The 24073-nt window shown below is 40.7% G+C and overlaps 1 protein-coding gene across 4 annotated transcripts in view; it reads left to right on the top strand.

The window, feature by feature from the left end:
- Nucleotides 1-24073, top strand: part of LOC111872668 (beta-alanine transporter) — a 30771-nt gene that overhangs the window by 2215 nt on the left and 4483 nt on the right. For 2 of the 4 annotated variants that reach the window (XR_002844276.2, XR_002844277.2), the window contains exons 2-11: nucleotides 4646-4926; nucleotides 6225-6328; nucleotides 6935-7097; nucleotides 9119-9276; nucleotides 11058-11229; nucleotides 12718-12942; nucleotides 14644-14858; nucleotides 16465-16652; nucleotides 17534-17798; nucleotides 23205-23372. Coding sequence is in view for 2 of the 4 variants with exons in the window: in XM_023866773.2 (XP_023722541.1) it covers nucleotides 4655-4926; nucleotides 6225-6328; nucleotides 6935-7097; nucleotides 9119-9276; nucleotides 11058-11229; nucleotides 12718-12942; nucleotides 14644-14858; nucleotides 16465-16652; nucleotides 17534-17740 (1704 nt within the window). In the remaining 2 variants the exon portion in view is untranslated. Of the gene's footprint in view, nucleotides 1-4645; nucleotides 4927-6224; nucleotides 6329-6934; nucleotides 7098-9118; nucleotides 9277-11057; nucleotides 11230-12717; nucleotides 12943-14643; nucleotides 14903-16464; nucleotides 16653-17533; nucleotides 17900-23204; nucleotides 23373-24073 lie in introns of those variants that run through there. The other 2 variants (XM_023866773.2, XM_023866774.2) reach the window with 2 other exon arrangements.

The raw sequence follows: 24073 nt of genomic DNA, 5'->3' as shown, positions 1-24073 counted from the left end.
TATATATATATATATATATATAACACGAATACGACTGGAAAAATTAACAATCACACAGCGGGGAATTGAAAATAATTTTTAAAACTCAAATAAGAAATATAATCCATATATCACGCATAAATTTGAGTATAATTAATTAAACACGACGATATGAAAACGTACATGTGAGTGGAAACGTGAGTGCAAGCATACTTAACTATACTTCAGATGGAGATGAGTGGTCAGCTTCACGCCCTGGCCATTTCACTCACGGAGTAGGGAGCCGGGTGAGACGTGGAACCGGTCTGGACACTGTGGACACTTTTCCTTAATTTGATAAAATTAAACTTAACGAGAAATCACTTTGCTAGCTGTGTGTGTGTGTGTGTGTCTGTGTATTTATCTCCACTTCTTCGAAAGCCTGAACCAATCTTCATGGAAGCTGGTATGTATATCATGCCTCCAGATGTCATCCTAACAGGTTACTTCGTAAATCTCTCTGCATTAACATAAACACTGTATTATTTAATTTTTTTTTGGTACTAGGATATTATTCTTCTCTTCATCAGAGCGACAGCTGTATTTGAAATAAAAAATTCTTATGCAGATAGATTATTAAATGTGTAACAATTTTTTTTTTGCAGTGGCTAATGGCTACATTATAATACTTCTTCTGGAATTCGCTAGCATACCCTACTTGAGTCACATATCATGTGGGTAGTAAGTTGCACGAGTATGCGCAGGTGTTCATGCGCAACAAGTCACCTTAAGAACTGCTAAGTTTTGTTAATTAGGTCCTAATAATAGACAAAAGTGAACAAAGAGCACATAAGCCAAAGTTATTTATTTGTGACTTATTTAGCGATGCTGTGAGTAGCTCAAACTTTATAACGTCGAATAATAGGTCGACTGATGAATATTAAATCGAAAGAATGAAGAAGGAAGAGGCAGGCGGTAGCGTAGTTGGTTGAGGCACTATGCTACAAGACGGAAGGTCTCGGGTTCGATCCGGATGAGGTCATTGGATTTTTCAATTGACCTGATCCTTCAATCCTCACTATGGCCCTGGTGTCCACTCAGCCTCTAACAGAAATGAGTACCAGGAATCTTCCTGGGGTTAAAAGTGAGGCCAGCTCTTAAAGCTGACAATTTCACCTCCATCTTTGAGTCGGTTATCTAGAAAATGTAGCCACGGAGTCACACAGCTAAGTTTAATTTTCCTTCTTCGGTTGGTTTTAGTGGCTCAGAGATACTAATGGGAAGAATTAAGGGGAAAAAATCCGCTATGGCCTGTGAGTATGAGCCATAAAAACCGTCCCCACCAAAGAGACAGCTGCAGTTCGTCAACCTCATAGGGGATGACGTCATTACTACCTGTAACATGTGACCTAAGAAAGTCACAGTTACTCCCACCCGCCATGCCCTACTTCTGCCTGACGTAGGAACAGGTGACTAAAATATTGTGTACTTAATGATATCTATATAATCACACTTATTTAGTGTCATAATTATTTTTGCTTCTGTTAATCAAAGTGCGCAATGCATTTTGGCTCCGTATCGATATGTGTACGAAATAAACTGTTTTTGACGAGAGAGCTCGCTGATAGCAAAACCGACAGTCAGGAACGCGCCGTGCGCAGGCGGGAATATGTCCGCATATTTCTGCGTTGTGTTCTGCGTGCGGAGGAGTCACAAGACGAGCTGATCTCCCGTATGAGATATCCTACCAAATATAAAATGNAGATAATTAACATATATTAAGATTATAAATTTTTATAAAACACAAAGTAACATATAAAACAACATTTTAAATAATTCTTTAATCCGACATATTTCAGCAATATATTGCCATATTCAGGGGCGTTCAGTTGTAAATGTAAGCTTTACGTGACGTAATTAATGTCAATATGAAATATTATAATTTTCTACTGATTGAGACACTATGCCACAAGCCGGAAGATCACTGTTTCGTTTCCCGATGATGTCATTCTATTTTCATTTGATCTAATCATTCCAGCCGCACGATAGCCCTACGTTCGATTCAGCCTCAAACAATAGTACCAGGAATATTCCTGGGGGTAAAGGGCGGCCGGCGCATAAGGCTGACAACCTCACCGCCATCTGTGAACTGATTGTCTAGAAAATGTGGAAGCCTCGATGTCTCACAACCCTATGGGCCTCCACTGCATGTTACAAGGATAACATTACCTTTTTACTACTGTAATTAAAACCGGCAAGAAAAAAGAAGACATTTAAATACTGAAATAAATTTTTCGTGACTAAGAATACACAACACATAAGATCATTCCACAGGTAAAGGTCAAACAGATGACAAAAAATTCGAATAATGTTGGTTATACACCCGAACGCTTTTCACAGTATGTTACACTGATCGGCAGTGTATAGGAATAATACATAAGAATTCAGTCCGTACCTCACAGGAAACAGATCCGAACCTACGATCCCGGCTTCCGAGAGAGCGAAGATAGTGCATGCCTTAGACCGCTCGGCTACCGTGTTCTACATGTCACCATATACCCCAGGGGAATGCAGTTACATTTCGGAGGAAAATACTGCCTTTCCCCCATCAATTTTCGTTCCCGAGGTAAAAGCCAAGCAAGAAACCAAGTTGTATCAGATGTCATTACAGGACTAAAAGACGTCACACCCCAGAAGACAGGCCTGTTCATAGTCACGGTTACGAGAACATCTAATCTAACACGCACGCACAAGCACACACACACGAAGACTTGTTCTTAAGTCGCCTTTGCATACGCCCAAGATTGTTCGAATTTATCTCATTGTAGCATGACAGTCATATCCGACTTGATAAGTAACTTTCCGATTTTCATTAAACTCGGTCCGAAGGTCATACCATTCAAAAGCTGCCTCATTATGGCACCAGCGTCGGGCGAGGGACATGGTAATAATATTCCACAAATTGTGTCCTTTAAAATGGCGACAGCACGTGATTTTTTTTTTATTTGTGGCTCTCACAGTGGTCACTGTGAAGAGTGCTATATCCTGGAATGTGATGACTGGCTTTGCTCACTCTTCGACCCTGAATATTGAAACGATAGTTTTCTCCGAAACTTCAGTGAACTTCCACCTGACTACATTATAAGAATACAACACTGCTAGCGGCACGTGAATTGTGTGTGTGCACTTGAGTGTGCTGGTATCCAATGGACGCCTATAGCAGATCTATGAAATTGGATACAGTAAAAGTTACAAGAGTGTTTACAAACGCCATATGAAACCATTTTGTTTGCCGTCACTATGGCAGGGTCTTGATATTCTGTGGTTGCCCTTTAAGGTCAATATATAGAGGAACGCAGAAGGGGTACAAAATTTCTCTTACAATTAAGATAGAATCGTTGTTGACATGAATCAGCAGTTCAAAAAAGAATTCCGGCGCTTATAAAACCCCGTATTTCATTGTTGTAATCAAAAGAGCCCCTGTTTTGGCCCAGTTGTACCCCAGCTATAGTCCACATTCTGAGACCCTAACACGCATGTATACATATATATATTTTTCATGTATATGAGTGAAGAGAGGGACATAGACTGAGGGTGTCTGAGAACAGGGTGTTGAAGAGAATATTTGGACCGAAGAGAGATGAAGTAACAGGAGGTTGGAGAAAACTGCATAATGAGGAGCTTCATAACTTGTACTCTTCTCCAAGTATAATTAGAATGATCAAGTCAAGAAGGATGAGATGAGCAGGACATGTAGCACGAATGAGGAGAAGCGTAATTTATATAAGATATTGGTGGGAAAGCCAGAAGGAAAGAGATCACTGAGAATACCAAGATGTAGGTGGGTGGACAATATTAAAATGGATCTTATAAAGGAATGGTCTGATCCGACATGTCGAAACCTGCCCTGATTTTCTTCTTCACTGTAAGAGTACACACAACAAAATCCACTGTCAAAATTTTAGCTGCTAATATGAACTGCAAGTATTTTTTAAAAATTGCCGAAATTAATATTTTTTTCTGTACGCGGAACCGCTTGTAGCAGAGGGTTGTACAACCCCAGCCTAGGCTGTGAGTTAGGCGTGCTGCGTGTTGCGTACTGCTCTGCTAGGGGTGGAGATTCCTCCAAGGGTCTGGCAGGCTACAATATTGGCCATGTTCAGCAATTTTTAAAAAATACTTGCAGTGCGTATTAACAGCTAACATTTTGTTGTGTGTATTCTTGCAGCGAAAAAAAAAATCAGGACAGGTTTCTACATGTTAGAGAGATAGAATGGGACGGTATGGATTGGGATGATATGGCTCAGGATAGAGACCAGTGGAGGGCTCTTGTGAAAACAGTAGTGAACCTTGGGTTCCATAAAATGCTGGCAAGTTCTTGAGTACATGCACAATTGGCGGCTTCTCAAGAAGGGTTCAGTTCAATGTGTAAGTGATTATCGCTATAATCTGTCACGACAATTCTCAATGTAAGCCAACATTCAGTAGGCATCCTTATGGGATAAAAACAGCGTGGGTTAAAAATCATGTCAATATGACAATTTTGGTTACCTTCACCGCGAAATTAGGATATAGTACATTTCTCATGATGACGCAATAATTTGCATCACTGACTGGCGATGACGTACCTTCAGAGATACCTTAAGACACTGATAGGACCTCAATATTTGTCTTCTCGCTTCTTCAGACCGCCACAATGGAACGCGAGGACGCGAGGTCAACAGAAGGGTTGCTGCCCAACCATGATGGTGCAGAGTTGATGGATGAACTGATACAGCAAGTGGATGCTGTGGGCGGCTTCCAGAAGCTCTTCAACGGTCTCTTCAACTTCTGTGCTGTAGCGGTTGGTGTCACGAGTGTGTACACTTTGGTTCTTGCAATGGAAGTGCCCGACCACTGGTGTTACGTACCTGGAAGAGCATCAACTAATTTTAACCCATCGGAATGGAAAAATCTCACATTACCAAGGTGTTGTATCTTAATCACCTAGCGGTGTGTCTTAGTATTCAGGAGGTACTCAGTTCGAATCTCGCCCGTGACAACTACTATTTTCAGTGAGAAATTTCGTGGTTTTCCACAGTATCTTGAGGTAAAAGCCGCAGTATGACCTCATGTAGTCAATAATTTTATTCTTCCAAATGCTATCAATTCATCGCATACATTTTATCCTGCTATACACAGAGTGTCCCATGAGGAAAGTAAGTATTCTGGGAGGTAATAGTATCGGCCATTCTAAGCAAAAGAAGTATATATATGTACGTTTGTCGTATTCCGAACGATTTCCTAGAGAGAGTTATTCCACTGTACAGTTCCAAAACTGTTGATAAGAAAGAGATATTGCGTACTGTTTCTAGTGCCGGTATTTATTGTTCAGGTGATAAAGTTGGTACAGTTTACCTAGTGTAATGAAAGCAAGAACTCAGTGGCCTGTAGTCCGTAAGCGAACTATACCGACCGAGCGACCGCCGCTTGTGGCTGAAGTTAGTACCAACTCTTTGTGGATAGGGGGTGTTACGTGGTCAGCGCAACGGATTCCCACGGCCGTTAATTTCGGTTTTCTATACCGTAACTAGTAAAATACATTTTCGAAAATTCCACTTCAGCATCAGTGCACTTTGCAACTCGTGTGGAGACAGCATGCAGCATATCAGTACATTCGGAATTTGTGAAGATGTGGAGCATGTTTCACAACACTCCTACAATGTCAGTATCAGCAGTCACAACGGCCAACTGACGCCGTACATTAATTCACATGCGGGAGGGAAGGACGATATTGGGCGCCAAACCCAAACTACTGTACAGTGAAATAGCTGTATCTCGGAAACCGTTCAGAATAGATAACATGTACATAATATAAATTTTGCTTATAATGACCGATAATACCATCTCCCAGAATACCTACCTTCCTTCCTAGGACACTCTGTATATATTTGGCGTTGTTATGGAAATATTGACTGACGTAATAATTAGATATACAGAGTGACTAAAAATCTGTTATCGGTTTAATAAAATGTATACTACATAAATTATAAATTACTTTATTACTCACTGAATTAACAATAGTTATTCGAAATTATATCCTCCGTGTTCTGTGCTCAATTCACAATGCTGTAATGCTGTTCTATAAGTTGAAAGGCTGGTTTAAGTGCCAAAATTCCAGTTAATACGAGAGAATATTTTAGGTTAACTGACGTTCATGCCACAATGTCTATATTTAAGAATTACGTGACTTCAATGCTGAAAGTTCTTTCCCTTCCACATTTCAGGGGCAGGGGCAGTGAGGAAAATAATGCCTACAGCAAATGTGAAATGTACAACTTAACAGGGCCGATGATCTGGGCTCGTAATACAAGCGGCGTCAATGTTACCAGTAAGTAAACTGTCCCTCTGCGTGATTTAGAGGCAAGAATTTGAAGGATGAAAATGGTTTAAAACAATCAACATCAGAAATTTAGTCTCTTCCATGCCACATAAGAAAAACGCATTCCATAAAATATTTACAGTCGTGGTCTGAATTTATTAGATTCTAAAGGGTTCTGACAATGGTATACAACACTTAGATTTATTTTTTTTTTTACTTTTCCATCGTCCGGTATTCTAGAGACTAGAAAACACGATATTTCGGAAACTGGATCTGTTTTCTGTTGTCAGATTAGCGTAAAGGGAAGACATCTTCTCATTTGGGTCCCTCAGAAAGAGCTCTTTCTGAGGGACCCAGTAGAGTAAGTGTCTTCCCTTTACCCTAAGAGAAATGAGTACCAGGAGGTAAAGGGCGGCCGGCTCGTAAGGCTGACAACCTCACTTCCATCTGTAAGCCGATTGTTTAGAAAATGTAGGAGCCTCGACGTCTCACAACATTATGGATCTCCATGGCCTGTTACAGGGGTCGTTTTACCTTTTCTTTTTACGAGTACCTTGTGATATTTGTGATGCTTGTAAAGCCCTCTTCCTCCGCTGATTACTTGTCACGTTGCAGGCTGTCAGTATGGGTGGGAATACGACCGGAGGTGGTTTTCCAGAACAGTCCCTTCGCAAGAAAACTGGGTGTGTGACAAAAGTTTATACGTCACAAACACTTTCGTTGCCACGCAGATTGGAGAAGCCGTGGGCACCATCTCGTTTGGACATATGTCAGACACGTAAGCTTACTGCATCACTGCCCCCGTAGATATGGACACTTCATAATATCCTATGTGTTTCTCCAGATGATTCTGACAGTTGTCTATTCATTCTACAGATATTATTCTGCGCATTGCTCTTTGACTATGGTATTTTTCTCATCGGTGTTATCTGTGAGTTCATTAACTAGCAATGGCCGCTGTTTAGAGAGCCATTACTTAGAAGCAGCTGTTGTATAGCTGCTTATTTTGTAGTCGTTTCCTAGCAACGGGTCTACATACCATAATATATTTTAAAAAGTCGGAAACTGTATTAGATTCCGTCATTATGTGTAAGGTGAAGTCAGCTGGGTCCGTTAGAAGGAGCTTGTCTATCGCTATTATGTTCCAGTAACTGCATGACAGAATTTAGCCATAAATATACAAATTTTTAAAAGTCCATCTTCCAAGACAAGCTTTCTTTACCGGGCCAACTGAGTAGATACTATACCTCCTACACCATAAGAAAAAATAGATGATATATTTTGAATATACCTCCTACAATGGTCGGCATAGTGACTGGCTAAGGGATGGGCGACCGAGTGTTTGGAGTTCGAGCCCCGGTAGTGACAAGTATTTTCTCCTCACCACGTCGTCCAGACCGGTTCTGGGGCCCACCCAGCCGCGTATCCAATGGGAAAGGGGTTCTTTCCCCTGAGATAAAGCAGCCAGGGCGTGAAACTGACCACTCAACTCCAAATAATGCGGACAAGAACATATGGATCTATACATCCACTACCCCATACACCTTCATGGCGTAGTGCTTAATTAGTTAAGCAAGGGGCATCTTTACCTTTACCTTATGTACAATAGCTAACGCCCGGCATAATATTTGTATTTTCTGCCTTCACACAACAAACTTTGGTTTGATTGAAACTATTGAAGTTAGTAGAATAATTATTTAATTTGTTTATTATAGTAATTACACTACATGTTTCAATCTAACTGACCATCATCAGGAATGTGTAAATGAACAATGAATATATTATTTAACTGCTAAATAATATGATTAAAATGGATGTACTTTTCTCTGTTTCTAAGTTAAATGTTTTTGTGTTCGGTGTGAATATATGAAGATTATTTTAAAAGGGCAAGAATTTTTAAAAATTTATTTATATACATAACATAAATGTAAAGGGGGTAATTTTAGGGTGTAGGTGGTGGTGATTCGCTGTAAATTTTTTGAAGATATAAGTAGTTATGGGTTTTGTATAACTTAATATCATATTTGTTTAATGAGGTGCAATGGTCAATCCCGACTTAAAATTAATTTTATGTGATTAATCAACCCTTCTAAGCTCAATACAACAGCATGCTTCTTCAGCCTTGCGCCTTACCCCACTCTCTTCTATATGGGTGGAATTTTGTATTCGTACTCCCGAAAAAGGGAGAATAAAAAGGATCAATTATTAACTAAGCCCGTAAGCAAGAACACTGGCAAGTATCTCAGCGTTATTCTTTGTCTTAGTCCCATTTATACAGTACGTTCAATTAAGGAGGAAACTTCGCAACACCGCTGATCCGGCCCAACATTCCTCACAGATTGCTGCTCTAACTGCTGATAGCAGAATGAGTCGTTAACGCTGAAAAACGCACGCCGTTACAGTTACAGGAGCAATCTGTGAGGAATATTGGGCCAGGTCAGCGGTGTTGCGAAGTTTCCTCCTTGATTGAACGCCCTGTATATAAAAAATTTTGTACTCATGTCCATGTAAAAGGAAATTTAAAAAAAACTTAGTGTCAGAGGTATTCAGTAAGGTCAATAGAGGCCATTAGAATTTTCAGTTTACTTAATCCTTCCAGCCGCACTATGGCCCTGGGGCCGACTCAACCTCTAACAGAAATGAGTAACAGGAATCTTCCTGGGGGGTAAAGTGGAGAGCAATAAATTCAACTGAAGGGTTGTACCATTTCAGTGAACCTGTAGCGAGACTTACTTACTGTGCCGAGGCCAATTAAAGTACAGTACATGATAGAGCTGCAATTATGTTTCTCTCTCTTAGCATAGGCCGGCGACCTGTGTTCCTTTTGGCGCTCACCCTGCTGATTGTGGGCCGCGGGTTATCCGTAGTGGCGGCTCCTCATTACTACCTGTACCTCGTCACAGTCTTCATCGGACACAGCTCTCTGTCGTCCCTTTGTTTTGCTGCCACCACCACCGGTAAAGAAAACGTAACTCCGGGTGTGATTTTCCAGAGCATAAGATGTACGTCACCAAGGATGTGACGTAATTGAATCGCACGCAGACATCAAAAGGGTAACTGGCTAAGATAGTTCTAATCAAAGGGTAACTGGTTCAGCAAGTCGTGATCAGAAGGGTAATTGTTTCAGAAAGTTGTGATCTTAAAGGTAACTGGTTCCGTAAGTCGTGATCAGAAGGGCAATTGTTTCAGAAAGTTGTGATCTTAAAGGTAACTGGTTCCGTAAGTCGTGATCAGAAGGGCAATTGTTTCAGAAAGTTGTGATCTTAAAGGTAACTGGTTCCGTAAGTCGTGATCAGAAGGGCAATTGTTTCAGAAAGTTGTGATCTTAAAGGTAACTGGTTCCGTAAGTCGTGATCAGAAGGGCAATTGTTTCAGAAAGTTGTGATCTTAAAGGTAACTGGTTCCGTAAGTCGTGATCAGAAGGGCAATTGTTTCAGAAAGTTGTGATCTTAAAGGTAACTGGTTCCGTAAGTCGTGATCAGAAGGGCAATTGTTTCAGAAAGTTGTGATCTTAAAGGTAACTGGTTCCGTAAGTCGTGATCAGAAGGGCAATTGTTTCAGAAAGTTGTGATCTTAAAGGTAACTGGTTCCGTAAGTCGTGATCAGAAGGGCAATTGTTTCAGAAAGTTGTGATCTTAAAGGTAACTGGTTCCGTAAGTCGTGATCAGAAGGGCAATTGTTTCAGAAAGTTGTGATCTTAAAGGTAACTGGTTCCGTAAGTCGTGATCAGAAGGGCAATTGTTTCAGAAAGTTGTGATCTTAAAGGTAACTGGTTCCGTAAGTCGTGATCAGAAGGGCAATTGTTTCAGAAAGTTGTGATCTTAAAGGTAACTGGTTCCGTAAGTCGTGATCAGAAGGGCAATTGTTTCAGAAAGTTGTGATCTTAAAGGTAACTGGTTCCGTAAGTCGTGATCAGAAGGGCAATTGTTTCAGAAAGTTGTGATCTTAAAGGTAACTGGTTCCGTAAGTCGTGATCAGAAGGGCAATTGTTTCAGAAAGTTGTGATCTTAAAGGTAACTGGTTCCGTAAGTCGTGATCAGAAGGGCAATTGTTTCAGAAAGTTGTGATCTTAAAGGTAACTGGTTCAGCAAGTCGTGATCAGAATGGTAATTGGCTAAGCAGGCTGTAATAAGAAGGGTAATTGTTTCAGCAAGTAATGTTTGAAGAGTAACTGGCTCAACAGGTTTTTAATCAGAAGGGTAAATGTTTCAGGAAGTTGTGATGTTAAAGGTAACTGGTCCGACAAGTAGTGATCAGAAGGGTAACTGGCTCAAGAAGCAGTAGCCAGAAGGGCAAATTCTAAGCGGGTTCCGGCTCAGATACCCTTCCCAATTACAGGACACATCCCGTGCCAGATGTTTTTAATAAAGGCCCTCAAGCCAATTGTTCCTATTTCCTCATTCACGGACCTAATGATATACACGTAAACTTCAGAAAGATTATAAAGGGATGGTCACTGGACGTGTGAAAACTTTCAGTTGCTAACTTCTTTCACAGTATGTAGCAGATTGATTTGTAGGATTGGAAGGAACGTCGGACGGACTTAATTGTTGTTCTGTATTCAGCAACCAACAATAGTCTACCGAGCAGCAATCGATTTTGTTTCCAAGGTAACGTAATCAAGGCTAACCCTATATGTGAAATGCATCTTTGTAACAATTGTTCACGAAAATTTGTTTTTCGCGTTAGTGATTCACTCAGACTGTACTAGGTGCTCCAGGAATATGTGTTTCTGCAGGTATAGAGCTGTCTTCCGCCGAAAGCAGGGCCAGAGTTGTGATGCTGCAGTCACTGGGCTGGACAGGAGGAATGTGTCTCGTACCGCTGGTGGCCTGGCTTACAGGCGATTGGGTCAGCTTCGTTCTCCTGCCTCTCTTCCCGGCAGTCGCCATCTTAATCTGCGCCCAGAGGTAGAACTGCAATGTCATTTGCCGTCTCCGCTTTATGGAACGGTTCACATTAATTCTTATGAGATTTGAGCTTCTGATTATGTTTACGTGTTACCTTTTTGTAGTCTGGGGCCACCCACTTCGAAATGACCTGAGTGAAAACAACAAAAACTAACTTATATTTCCTGAATCTAATGTTACGGTGGGTTCTCAAAGAATAAAAATAATTCAATACAATTTTTTTTTTCTGTTAACAAAAATTCATTAATTGTGTGCACAGAGGGGCACAAATCGGGAATTTTAAGGCTAACGCCACCCAAACAGCGTTTCAGAAAAAAGAAATAGTTTGACATAATTAATAATAACTAATTACATCAAACAGGGTTCTTATTGGGAAGCTAACAATCGCCCAGAGAGTCTGGAAATTCCCTGAAACTTAAGGAAGCCTCATATGCTGTATTGTTTCCCCCCAACCAAATCCGCCATTAGTATTTATTCTGAGTCAGATAAACCCACTCCAAGTCCTCTCACCCTCTTCTTTTAAGGTCAATTTTAATATTTTCCCCACATATGCAACTACACCTTCAAAGTGCTCTTTAAATTGGTTATTTAATAACTATATAGACTATAGAGACTATGTACCTCCGACGATAGATTCCCTAATGAATATGGAGCATAATGAGGAGCTTCATAACTTGTACTCTTCTCCAAGTATAATTAGAATGATCAAGTCAAGGAGGATGAGGTGGGCAGGTGATGTAGCACGAATGGGGGGACGAGGAATGCGTATAGGATATTGGTGGGATAGAGCCAGAAGGAAAGAGACCACTGGGAAGACCAAGGTGTAGGTAGGTGGACAATATTAAAATGGATCGTAGAGAGATAGAATGGGATGGTATGGATTGGATAGATCTGGCTCAGGATATGGACCAGTGGAGGGCTCTTGTGAACACGGTAATGAACCTTCGGGTTCCATAAAATGCTGAGAAATTCTTGAGTAGCTGCAGAATTGGCGGCTCCTCCAGAAGGGCTCAGCTCCATGAGTAAGTAAGTAAGTAAGTAAGTAAGTAAGTAGGTAAGTAAGGGAAATAGAAGTAATTCGAGAAAACTTGCTTAAGTGTAGGTTTATCCAATATGAATCCCCCATATACTGATATGCGTCCAACCATTTTTCCTTAAAATTTCCCTACCCAACATTTTTACCTTTAGTTATTTCTCTGTTACAAGTGCTACATTTCCCGCCCATCTCATCCTCCTTGATCGGGGCATATTAGTGAAGATAACAATTATTAAAATTTCTCATTGTGTAATTTCTCCGGATTTCTGTTACTATACTTCCTTCTTACTTCCAAATATTCTCTTCAGCACCCTATTCTCAAACATCCCCCGTCTCTTTTGTTCCCTAATGTGAGAGCACATGTTTCACTTCCATAAAAATATCACTGTATTTAATGGAATTGCACAGTGCATTTGGCAGTTGCGACATATAATATTTGTGCTTACCTACAGTTTATTCCCGGAGTCGCCCCGATGGCTGGCGAGTGGGGGAAAGATCTTACGGTGCATGAGGTCCTTAAGGTACATCGCCAGGATAAACAAGCAGCTCTTGCCGGCTAGTGCTGAGGACACCTTGCGCAACTTTGCGGAGCAGAGCAAGGGCGTTGTGTACGGCCCGGCCAGCTTCATGTCTAGCGTGAGACTAGCCACGAACACCGTCCTCCTCGTCATCTGTTGGTACGGACACATAAACACTGACCCTATAGCTCTACATGTGTATCTGGGAGTCGCCACCTCAGCTACGGTATTGAGCCCGAATTTCGGTGGGTTTCTTCTGTCTTCTTGCAAGAATGGCGGGATATTATCTTCAACGAATCCACGATTGTATCATTTGAAATACTGATCTACCCATTATTCATTAACATCTATCGTAATAATACAGAGTGATTCATATAGAACCGGCCCGACGAAATGAGGTGTAATATAAAATATACCATACAGATATTAAATTAATTTACACATATCTTATCTTGGATTGTGCGCGTGATCAGAACAAGTGTTGAAAGTGTCCGCCGTTTTCAAGTAGGCATTAGAAACACTTGCTGTTGAAAGTGTCCGCCCTTTTCAAGTAGGCATTAGAAACACTTGCTGTTCAACAGTGTACTCCATGACTGTCGCCTGCGCACTGCAGACACGTTTCGGCATTGTCCTTGACCTTGAAGCATAAGGGCTGCCACTTGCCGAATCATGCGCACACCATTCGACTGAGCACGGCCAACGGATTATTATGTCGTAATTGTGAGCGGTTATATGCATCACCTGCGGAATTAGCAAATTCATCGGGCCGGTTCTATACGATTCACCCTGTAGAACGCAACGTATTTTCGGTCTTGTCATCAGCTTGTAGGAAAACGTTTTGGACAAAATTTGGTACGCCGATGACAAAAAATTAGATTACGAATGTTATGACATGTACAGATTTTTGTTCTTACCTATTTATTTGGGAAAAACTTATGAAAATGCATGCAAATTTATATGTAATTTGTAAAAAAAATGCAGTATTTAGGTGATAATTTTTCCGTAAAAACCTAATCTTCACAAATTATTTTTAGAACAAATTTATAAAAACACGAATAGAATCCAACAGTCTGATGTAGAAATAATAATCCAGCATTATATTCCTGCAGTACTCGGTTCAAATCTTGGCCATGTGACCAACTATTCTGATTGAGGTTTTTGTCGTATTTCTCAGTCTCTTCAGGCAAATACTGGGATATCTGCTCCACTGGACTACCACGGCTTCCGTCCAGATACTTTCAAATATATCATTCACCAGTCATCCTACCATCGGAAGCGACGTTACCTAGTTACTGACAGAATTGTAAAATATTCCCAAACTCGAAAATGTGGCACGGGAGTTCCTGGGAGTAGAACATCCAAACACTATAATTTGGGGTGATATCGTATCGAACACAAATTCTATCAGTTAGGATGGTGTTCTGTCTGTCACAAACAAATCCTGGGAGTTAGGAAGGTATCCTAGCTGAACACAAGCAAAAACTGTATATTTGGAAATTATCCTAGCGAACAAAAGCAGACACTAGCAGTTAGGACGATATCCTATCAATCACAAGCAAAGACTGTAAATTAGGAAGGTATCCTAGCTGAACACAAGCGGTCACGAGCTTTCAGAGGCAGTAAGCGACTAGTTTCTCCGGAACCGAAGCAAATTGCAGCAAGAAGTACTGAACACTGGATAACTGCTCTCTCGAGAAATGCAGATCCACGTTAAAGAACTGAATTATCGCATATTTAATTGGGTGTGTCTGACTGAAAGCGAATACACATAAAATTTATTGTGATCTGCTCGTTAACCGAGTCCTTTGTAAACCAAATCCTTTGTTTGCTGTACTGCTGAGTGCGGTGTGTTTTTGTTAGGATGCTGAACGCTGCCTCCTACATCATACTGCTACTCAACGTGAACAACATGTCCGGAAACCCGTACTACAATTTCTTCTGGCAGTCTGCAGTTGAGTTCCCAGCCGGATTCGCTGCCAAGTGGCTGAGTGATCGGCTCGGAAGGAGATCGACGCACACCGTCACGTTCCTCGTTGTCGGCGTCTCATGTTTCGGCGTCACAAGAATCGTAAACAGTGAGTCAGTTACTAGCTCCACTGGCCGCGCCATAGCTCAAGAGGTTAGTCGCTGGCTTCCCACCGCGGTGGCCCTGGTTCGATCTCGGGTCTGGTCAAGTGGGATTTGTGGTGGACAAAGTGGCGCTGGGGCAGGTTTCCCCTGCCAATCTTCATTCCACCAACTGCTCCACAATTACCCTCACCTATCATCTGGGGCTGGTACAATAGGCCAGAATTGGCCGCAGTACAAGGGACTTAGTCCCACCCTACTAGAAAAAAATACTAGCTTCACGGTGTATAATCCTTCATGAAAAGCTAATAGTTTCCACCTAGTTTTATAAAAACCGAAGATTCATCGCCTTCTTCACAAGAACTCTCCACTGGTTACTGTCATGAGCCTGATTAAATAACCTCACATCCACCCAAATTCTTTTTATTAGGATCTACTTTAATATTATCCTTTCATCTGCGCCTGGGTCACCCAAATGATGGCCTTACTTCAATTTCTACCGAAATTTTTGTACACATTTCCTTTCTTTCCATTCTTGATGAATGTCTAGTCTCCTTAGCTCGTTCCAGAATTCCATTCAAATCCTGCTTAACTTTTTTAACATACTGTATTTTTAAGCTGAGGAGTTGTTAGATCCCTGACTAACACCCAAGCTGGAGGACTACTCCTTGTCGGCCATACGCGATTATTAATTCAATATATTCACATCTACACTCATTCCCGGAGGACATTTCCTCAGTTCGTAAACCGGGGATGGTTCATGACGTTTTGTCAGAGGACACACTTAACTTGGAACTGTGACTCACAGTCGCATTAAGCACTTTGACTTAAATGCGATTTTAGTCGAACCTGATAATCACTCGGCCTCATGGGCCGGCTTCAAATATGTTTCTAGTTCCTTGAAAATATCGGCATATGTAACATCGATGAATCGATTGATCGATCGATAGTTCGACTGACTACTTAGCTAATTAACTGCGATATTAATGGTAAGACCAGAAGAAACGAGACGAAAATAACCAAGAGACCGGTCACGGTAGCTGAGCGGTCTAAGGCATGCACTGTCTTGCTCGCTCGGAAGCCGAGATCGTGGGTTCGAATCCCACTCATGGCATGGATGTTTTTGTGCTTTTTTCTGTGTTTGTCTACAGGCAGAGGCCTTGCGACGAGCTGATCACTCGCCCAAGGAGTCCTAACGTATGTGTAAGATCTAGAAAAACCGAAGTGAACGGAGAAGTTCATGGAGGTAGGCCTAGGCCCACTGGGGCTGTAGTGACAAGGAAAAAGAAAATAACCAAATAGTTGTGTGGATAATATTAAAATGGATCTGAGGGACATAGAATGGGGGATATGGACTGGATTGATCTGGCTCAGGATAGTAATAAGTTGAGGACTCTTGTGAACACGGAGGTAAACCTTCAGGTTTCATAAAATTTTGGGCATTTCCTGAGTAGTTACACAACTGTGTGCTCCCCAAGATGGGCTTAGGTTCATAAAGTTAGTTTAGGAGAACGGAGGTTAAGCCTCACGAATTCTTAACATTGAAATTAAGAAACTTGTATCAAAATAAAATTGAATGTGAAAGGCGAGTGGATTGTTTTTGTTTTGTTTCAGAACCGAGTTTACACGATCTAAGCACTGCAGTTGTAATCTTCATCAAGTTCTGCATTACCATAACAAATTTCGTGTGCTACCTGCAGGCTATGGAGATATTCCCTACTTGCCTCAGGCAGACTGGAATGTCCTTTGCTAACCTAGCAGGAAATGTGGCAAGTGTTCTCGCCCCTTACGTGGTGTACTTGGTAAGAAAGTCATTCTAACTCTGTAACTAATAACTGTTCCCCTGAACAAACTACATTTGTAGTTTCTTGATATTGTCACGCATTTTGGAGGAGTGACTATAGGCGGGATATAGATTGGATGAAATGGGCTTACTGATTACTTACAGGTCATACTACAAACAACTATACAACTGTCGCGTTTTCTACATTTTACATTTCACTGTTACACTAATGTCCTCAATCAGTTGTAGTCTCCATTATCCGTTTCCTGGCAACGGGTTTTAACATAGGAACTATAATAGCCTCACTGAATTACAGCACACATCCACGGAGTCCTACCATCTTTAAAAGATCATGAAACTGAAAATCAGAGGCCAGAGTCAAAGTGGATTGCAGTGTCAGTGAAAATTTCATAATTCCAACGATACAATTTTTAATTACTAATCTTTTTTAATTTGATTATTTGGTGAAGAGTGCAAATGATGGAGCTCCTCAATACTATTTTTCTTCAGTAATATTTAATATTATCACAGGTAATATCCATCTTTAGCCGGTCACTGTAGCCGAGCGTTCTAAGGCATGTACGGTCTTCGCTCGCTTGGCAAGCGGGATCGTGATTTCGAATCCCGCTCAGGGCATGGATGTTTAGTTTGTGTGTGTGCGTTTTTCTGTGTTTGTATACAGGTTGAGGCCCTGAGACGAGCTGATCACCCGCCCAAGGAGTCCTACCTAATGTGTAACATCTAGAAAAACCGAAGTGAATGGAGAAGTTCATGGAGGTAGGCCTAGGCCCACTGGGGCTGTGGTTCGAAGGAAAAGAAAATATATCCATCTTCACTAATCATGATTCAGTTTTTATTTTTCTTCTTGAGATCACTGAAATTCGTCTTTAATGTTCACAGGGCTCTCACTTGAACCAGAAGTACCCTTACATCGTGCTAGGCTCGATGGCCAGTCTTGGGACTATAGCCACAGCCTTCCTACCAGAAACCCTCAACAGAAAGCTACCAGACAACATCAAAGACGCAAAGTATTTCGGATTAAATCAGAAATTTTGGAGTTTCTTCCAGGAGGCTTCTGCAGACCCACAGCGCATGCGTGTCAACTGAAGCAAAGAAGACAGGAAGCAGTGAGTTCATGCGAATCAGAACTGCCAGTAGTCCTCAGGTATCTTGCTTCTGTAGCATATGTTTTCAAGTTATTTCGTGTAATTGACCGCCTGTAATTTCCGCAGCAATTTCTTTATAAATTTGACATATTTGATCTTCTCGCAGCTGTATTTATTTACAGACTTGTCTTCTAGGCAAAAATGCGACGTAACAATTCAGCTCCTCCTACTTCATGATGGTTTCTTGCGTGACTTACTCTTCAACCTGTGAAGGTGACAATATGAAGAATATTAGCTTCTGGGATATAACACCGTCTAATTCGTTGAAGTAGGTCACGGTAGCCGAGCGATCTAAGGAATGAACTGTCTTCGGTCACTTGGAAGACTGGATCGTGAGTTCGAATCCCACACAAGTGATGCATATTTGGTGTGTGTATGCGTTTATTCTATGTTTGTGTTGTCCTGTGTTTAGGTAGAGCTGATCACCCGTCCAAGGAGTCATATCTTCTGTAAAAATGATCAATGAAACTGAGAAATCAGCGAATCAGTGAGAGCGAAGTGGAAGAAAAAAGCCGTTGAAAATCAACAGCCCTTTTAGGGGAACACATTTCTTCTCATATTTTTTCCATGCTGGTCTCTTGCTTGGTTTATTCTTTGATCGTGAAAATGGAGACGAAATATTCCTCCGAAACGTCGGTTGACTTTTAACGGACAAGGCGTTATATCCCAGAAGAGGGTATTCTTCATAAACTCTGGTGTGAGAACCTTAAGTCCTATGACAGCAACATGATTATCGGAAACGATTGATTTTTCAAAGAAACACATGATGATGTAACCCAAAAATAGAATTCCTCTTTATAAATTCACAAGCAGATGCATTTCGTTGTCTCAATTATCTTCATTGTCTCTTGGATCATGGTCTGTAAACCACTGACTCTTGTCCTGCACCTCTCTTATGTTTCTTATTATCTCATATTTATCTCATACTTATGGAAATAAGACATAATTATTAATAAAGTAGGGGTATAGAATGTAGGGTTATAGGATCCCACTTTACCAGACTCGGGATCGAACCCAGGCCGACGCTGTGGGAAGCCAGAGACTAACCGCTTGAGCTATGGCGCGGCCTGCTTAATTATTAAGAACATGGACAACTTTGCATTTTACAGTATGGATTTTTTGAGTTGTAACTTCGTGTAGTTTTGAAAGAGCCTGAAATTTTGAGGGTAACATGGCGCTTACATCTCCAGAACTGAAGAGTAAGCCTCACAGAAGCAAGATACAGCCTGACTTAATCATTTAGCTTACTTCTGATTTAGTTGACTGATAAAACCCACGAAAAGCGTTAGTTGGAATGGTCGGTGTCCCGTCTTGAATTGTAACCCAGCACCGCCCAAATACGAGGTAAGTTCGGTATCATTAGACCAGCCCGTTCGGAATATAGATGCAAATAAACATGAAATAATGGAAAGTAATTACATAAATTAGAAATTTATGCGCATTTAAAAAAATACAGGAGACTTTAAATATCTGAAAACAGTTATGCAATGTGGATTTAATAAAGCATTGAATTCAAACAGAAATCGCCTATATTTCAACTCCGGTAATGTTAAAAACATACGGAACTAGTAAAATTATGTTTACAAGTACATATATTTCATCTTTCATGGACAGTGTAATGAAACACATCTTTAATTAAACATCTATGTACCACCATTTAACACTTAAGTGTTAAAGTGTTAAATGGTGAATATTTTAATAATAGTTGCATTACTGACGGACTGCGATACATAGACGTTTAATTAAAGATATGCAACAAGATGCTGAAATACAGAATTACGAACACAGCTTTCCAAAAACAATAATTAATACCCATGTTTTGTAAGTCTGTATATAACAAAACATGTGGCTAATTGCAGGATTATTTACATTGGAAATTTTAATGTTTACCCTGAATATCCGGCTGTTCTTCATATTGCAGTAGTTCAAACAACTTGCGGAATATGTGTCACAGCCGTTGCCTCTTGAACCAATTTGTTCCGTTAAACATTTTATTATAAGGAATTTCCTGTACACTTCCACAAAAATGTGTTTATTTTATTTCCGTCACGCGAATATAGGAAAATATAGGTAAATTTCAAAACTTATAAATACAGATTTTTTTATTGTATGAATTTATACATGAAGCCGCAAACCCCCCGGCTTCCTCGATGCACCTACCTGAGTAGTCGCTTTCTGATCATGTTCGCAGCGCCATAAATTTAAAACTATGCACGCAGTCCCACCAGCTGGTTCTGGAGTAATTAAGAAGCCTCGAGCACTTTGTACTGGTAAGTAACATCTGGTGCGAACTCTTCACCATACAACACGAATGTCGTCTGTTTCTGCATTAGGATCTCAGAGAGTATTGTACTGGTGTGCATACATTCCTGTTATTTGAGAAACTTTATTTAGGTGGTGTGGGGAGGAAAATAAAATTTCAGTGACCTAACCTACAACTAGAAAATCGAGATAACGGCCGTGGGGATTCGTTGCGCTGATCACGTGACACCCTAAATCTGCAAAAGTTGGCACTAACTTCGCCGAAAAGCGACGGTCGCTCGGTCGATATAGTTCGCTTGCGTACTACAGGCCACGGAGACCACGCGGCCATTGTAATCGCCAATTGAATGGAACCTTTAACATAGAGTGGTCTTTATATGTGCAGCTTGTTTTGGCGTTGAGGAACTATTCGTTTTGCCTAAGGAGTGGACACCCTCAATTTAAGTTTGAATTGGTTTTAACTCCTGAAGACGAATGCCAGCATAATAGGCCTGAAAGTTGGTCACAGCAAATTCCCTCTGTCCCCATTTCTCATTGACATCACGTGACCTTCGCACTGCTCATCAGTTGTTTCAAGAGATTTTCTTTGTTTCTGGTTTTATCTGTCCCTCACTTCTGATGGAAGTGCAAGACAATAGCACTACTTTCACTTATTATCACATTATTATCTCCTCCACACGTTAAACACAAGTGGGGGGAGGGGAGAGGTGGTTGACAAATAAAATCCTCTTTGGTAAAGTCAGTCTAAAATGTCCGTGTGCATATCAGTAGCGGTTAATGAGGCAGATCATTACGTCATCATTAAAAAGTTGCTAGATTCTTTTGGATTAGAGGCGAATATGAAGAATAGTGCCTTCTTGCATGAGACACCGTGCAGTCCTGTATAGTTCCTTTGAAATTTCCATCTTCAGGGTTTGAAAATTTAACAAATCAAGAGTTACTGCTCATTTCTTGCCGTATTCGCTTATTCTTTACCTTGAAGATGGAGCCAGTATATTCGGTCTAATTCTACCAGGCTACACGTCGTTAAATCCACGAGATAGTACTCTTAACCAGATTAGAGTTTCATCCTACGGTAAAATAGAAATCATCATGAAAGAGATTTGGTTGCTCACTCAGTTCTTCCGTCTTGAGGGCTGATGTATACTCGAGGTGGTTTTAGGCAAAGAATAGCGTTATTGACGCTGAGTAGAGAAGTATGTCGTGGCGTGTATTTTAACAAAGAAAACAAAAACAAACTCCGTGGCCTGTAGTCCGAAAACGAACTATACCGACTGAGCGACCGCCACTTGTCGGCGAAGTTAGTGCCAACTTTTGCGGATAGAGGGCGTCGCGTGGTCAGCGCAACGAATCCCCACAGCCGTTAATCTCTTTCTTTCTAGACGGAAGCCACTGTTTCCTTGAAACAGCTCCTCAATTATCCTCACGTGGCTGAGTGGACCTCGTTCCAGACCTACAACTTTGCGTGTACGTTCAGATTTAAAAAAGAATAGGTTTTATGGGTTACGTTCGTAACTCCGTGTTTCTTATTAGTCCATTTCAATTTCTTCACCTAAGCATTTCATGGTCCATAGTACACACGCAGTGTCAATGAAATGTGTGGCAAATTCCGTTGTAAATGATGCTTTATATACGTTCTGTATTCAAGGTATCGACAAAACATATTGCCTGCAGCTTGGAGTTGAACGTTTGATATCACGTGGTGTAAAACAAATGAAGTGAGATATGCGCAGTAACTGATAAGATAAAGGAAGAGATATAAAGAATAGCTAAATTTTTTGTTATCATATCCTTCATTGCTTTGAGATTTCTGTGTCTACCGAAAGCAGTGAGCTTACACCTTGTGATTCCAAAACACCAAGAGGAGAAGTTAAACTGTTTTATTTTTAAAAAGGAACCAAGTAAGTACTTAAGTGACCGAAAAAATATATTGGTAACTTTACTTTAAAGCCAATTTAGAGAAATCTATATCCTAATTTATAGAAATATGTTGGGGGCTTTAAAAGAAAGTTAATCCACTGACAATAAATGCTTAATGGAAAACATCGTAAGTGGTTTTTCATGGTAATTCGGACAAATCCACAACAAAATTTCCACGTAAGTTATTACGAATCGTTCTGTCTCATTTAGTATTTTAAATACGTCAGAATATATCACGAATATTTTAGTGATTTGGCCATTCTACTCCGCAATAAAGATTCACCACCTCAGATCGTTCATCGTAATGAAAGATGCTTTCGGTGTCGAGACAATATGGCGTCGGAGAGTGAGATGACAGATGAATTGGAAAGAATTTGGAATGAATCGATTGTAACCTGGACTAGGCACTATATCAGCACTTGCGTGGAAGGACAGAGGAAAATCATGAAAAAACAATTCAGGATAGCCAGTAACCCTGCCGAGGTTCGAATCGATAGCCTCACGAATATTGATCTTAGATCGTTACTTATAGAACAACCTATTCGATTATTGTTCCTTTCAATAATACGATACGGTTCGTCACCGTCTTCGGGATCCAAAATTAACCCCAATAATCAAAATACATCTGTTTGTTAGCCGTATTCTTCGAACATGTAGATGGGGATAGCGCTTTCCTCCGAAACGTCGGTGAAATTCTACCGCACTATATAGTACCAAATTCTAAGAGTTGATATTCTCCGTAATCACAACCATGAGAGCAGGAAGAGTTTATGACATTCTCACTACGAGGTTTCTATTTCTCCCTGCAGGACAATTACGTTGTGCCCCTTACTAATTTCATAATATCGTTCTAGTCCGCAAGCGAACTATACCGACAGAGCGACCGCCGCTTGTCGGCGAAGTTAGTGCAAACTTAAGCGGATAGAGTGTGCTGTGCGCTTTCCTCCGGAACGTCTATGAGCTTCTACCGGACTATGAGATGTAACGTAGCAGAAGATAATACTAGTCACAAAATCTGATTAATATAACAAAAGAATAACACTGCCACATATTGTGATAGAGATAACTTATTGAAGAGTGTAAGGGACTAAGTCCAGAACGCATTATCAAGAATCTAGACACGTGTCACAGTGCAGCTTTTATACGTTTCTCAATTACTTTTAGACTGGAAACTTTTGTAATGTTCAGAGCTGATAATCCTTTGTGTTTATTGTTACAAATAGGTTGGACAACCTTGCTATATGTTAGTGACCATGGCGACTCCAATTAACACCAGCAGCCACACTTTGTTGATTCCTGACGGAGGGCAAATCTACAATAACAGTATTCCCCCAAGACATCAGCTACAGCGGAACAGGAAATTATCTATATTACTGAAAATGATACAGCTTGTACGTAACACGTTCCTACAGAAATGGATCTGAATATGCCCCATCCACTGTTGAAACAAAGACACGTCATCATCAGTTGGTGACGCAGACTGTTTTGTCATCATTAGAAAATTATTAATTCTATTTTCAATATACTTCCTTTATACGCCGGCAGGAAATCCAGATATGCCTATACAGCACATTTCTTCCGTAAGGTTGGCAACACAACATGTGACGTGCCCTTGTTCCTAGATTGGATGGAGTACGTGTGTGTGTGTGTGATTACATTGGTAATTTTCTGAAGAATATAAATTAAAACTCATATCCCAAGATCCCGTATCATAAACACCCTCTGCCTCTTCATAAACAGGCATATAAATGCATGAACAGCTTGGCAGTTCATTAACATGTCCATGTATTTGTGAAATTTGTACACCTTATAATGATCAGCACGACTATAATATAAACGAATATTCATAAAAGTAAGTAAAGTAAAGCTATCCCTGTAACAGGCCGTGGAGGCCGATAGGGTTGTGAGATGTTGAGGTTCCCACATTTTCTAGAAAATCGGCTCACGGATGGCGGTAAGGTTGTCAGCCTTACGAGCCGGCCGCCCTTTACCCCCAAGAATATTCCTGGTATTCATTTCTGTTAGAGGCTAAGTCGACTCCAGAACCATAGTGCGGCTGAAAGGATTAGGTCACTTGAAAAAAATCCAGTGA

This window comes from Cryptotermes secundus, unplaced genomic scaffold, assembly GCF_002891405.2.
Source record: "Cryptotermes secundus unplaced genomic scaffold, Csec_1.0 scaffold61, whole genome shotgun sequence".
NCBI classification, from domain to species: domain Eukaryota; kingdom Metazoa; phylum Arthropoda; class Insecta; order Blattodea; family Kalotermitidae; genus Cryptotermes; species Cryptotermes secundus.
This window is presented reverse-complemented; position numbering and strand designations above follow the sequence as displayed.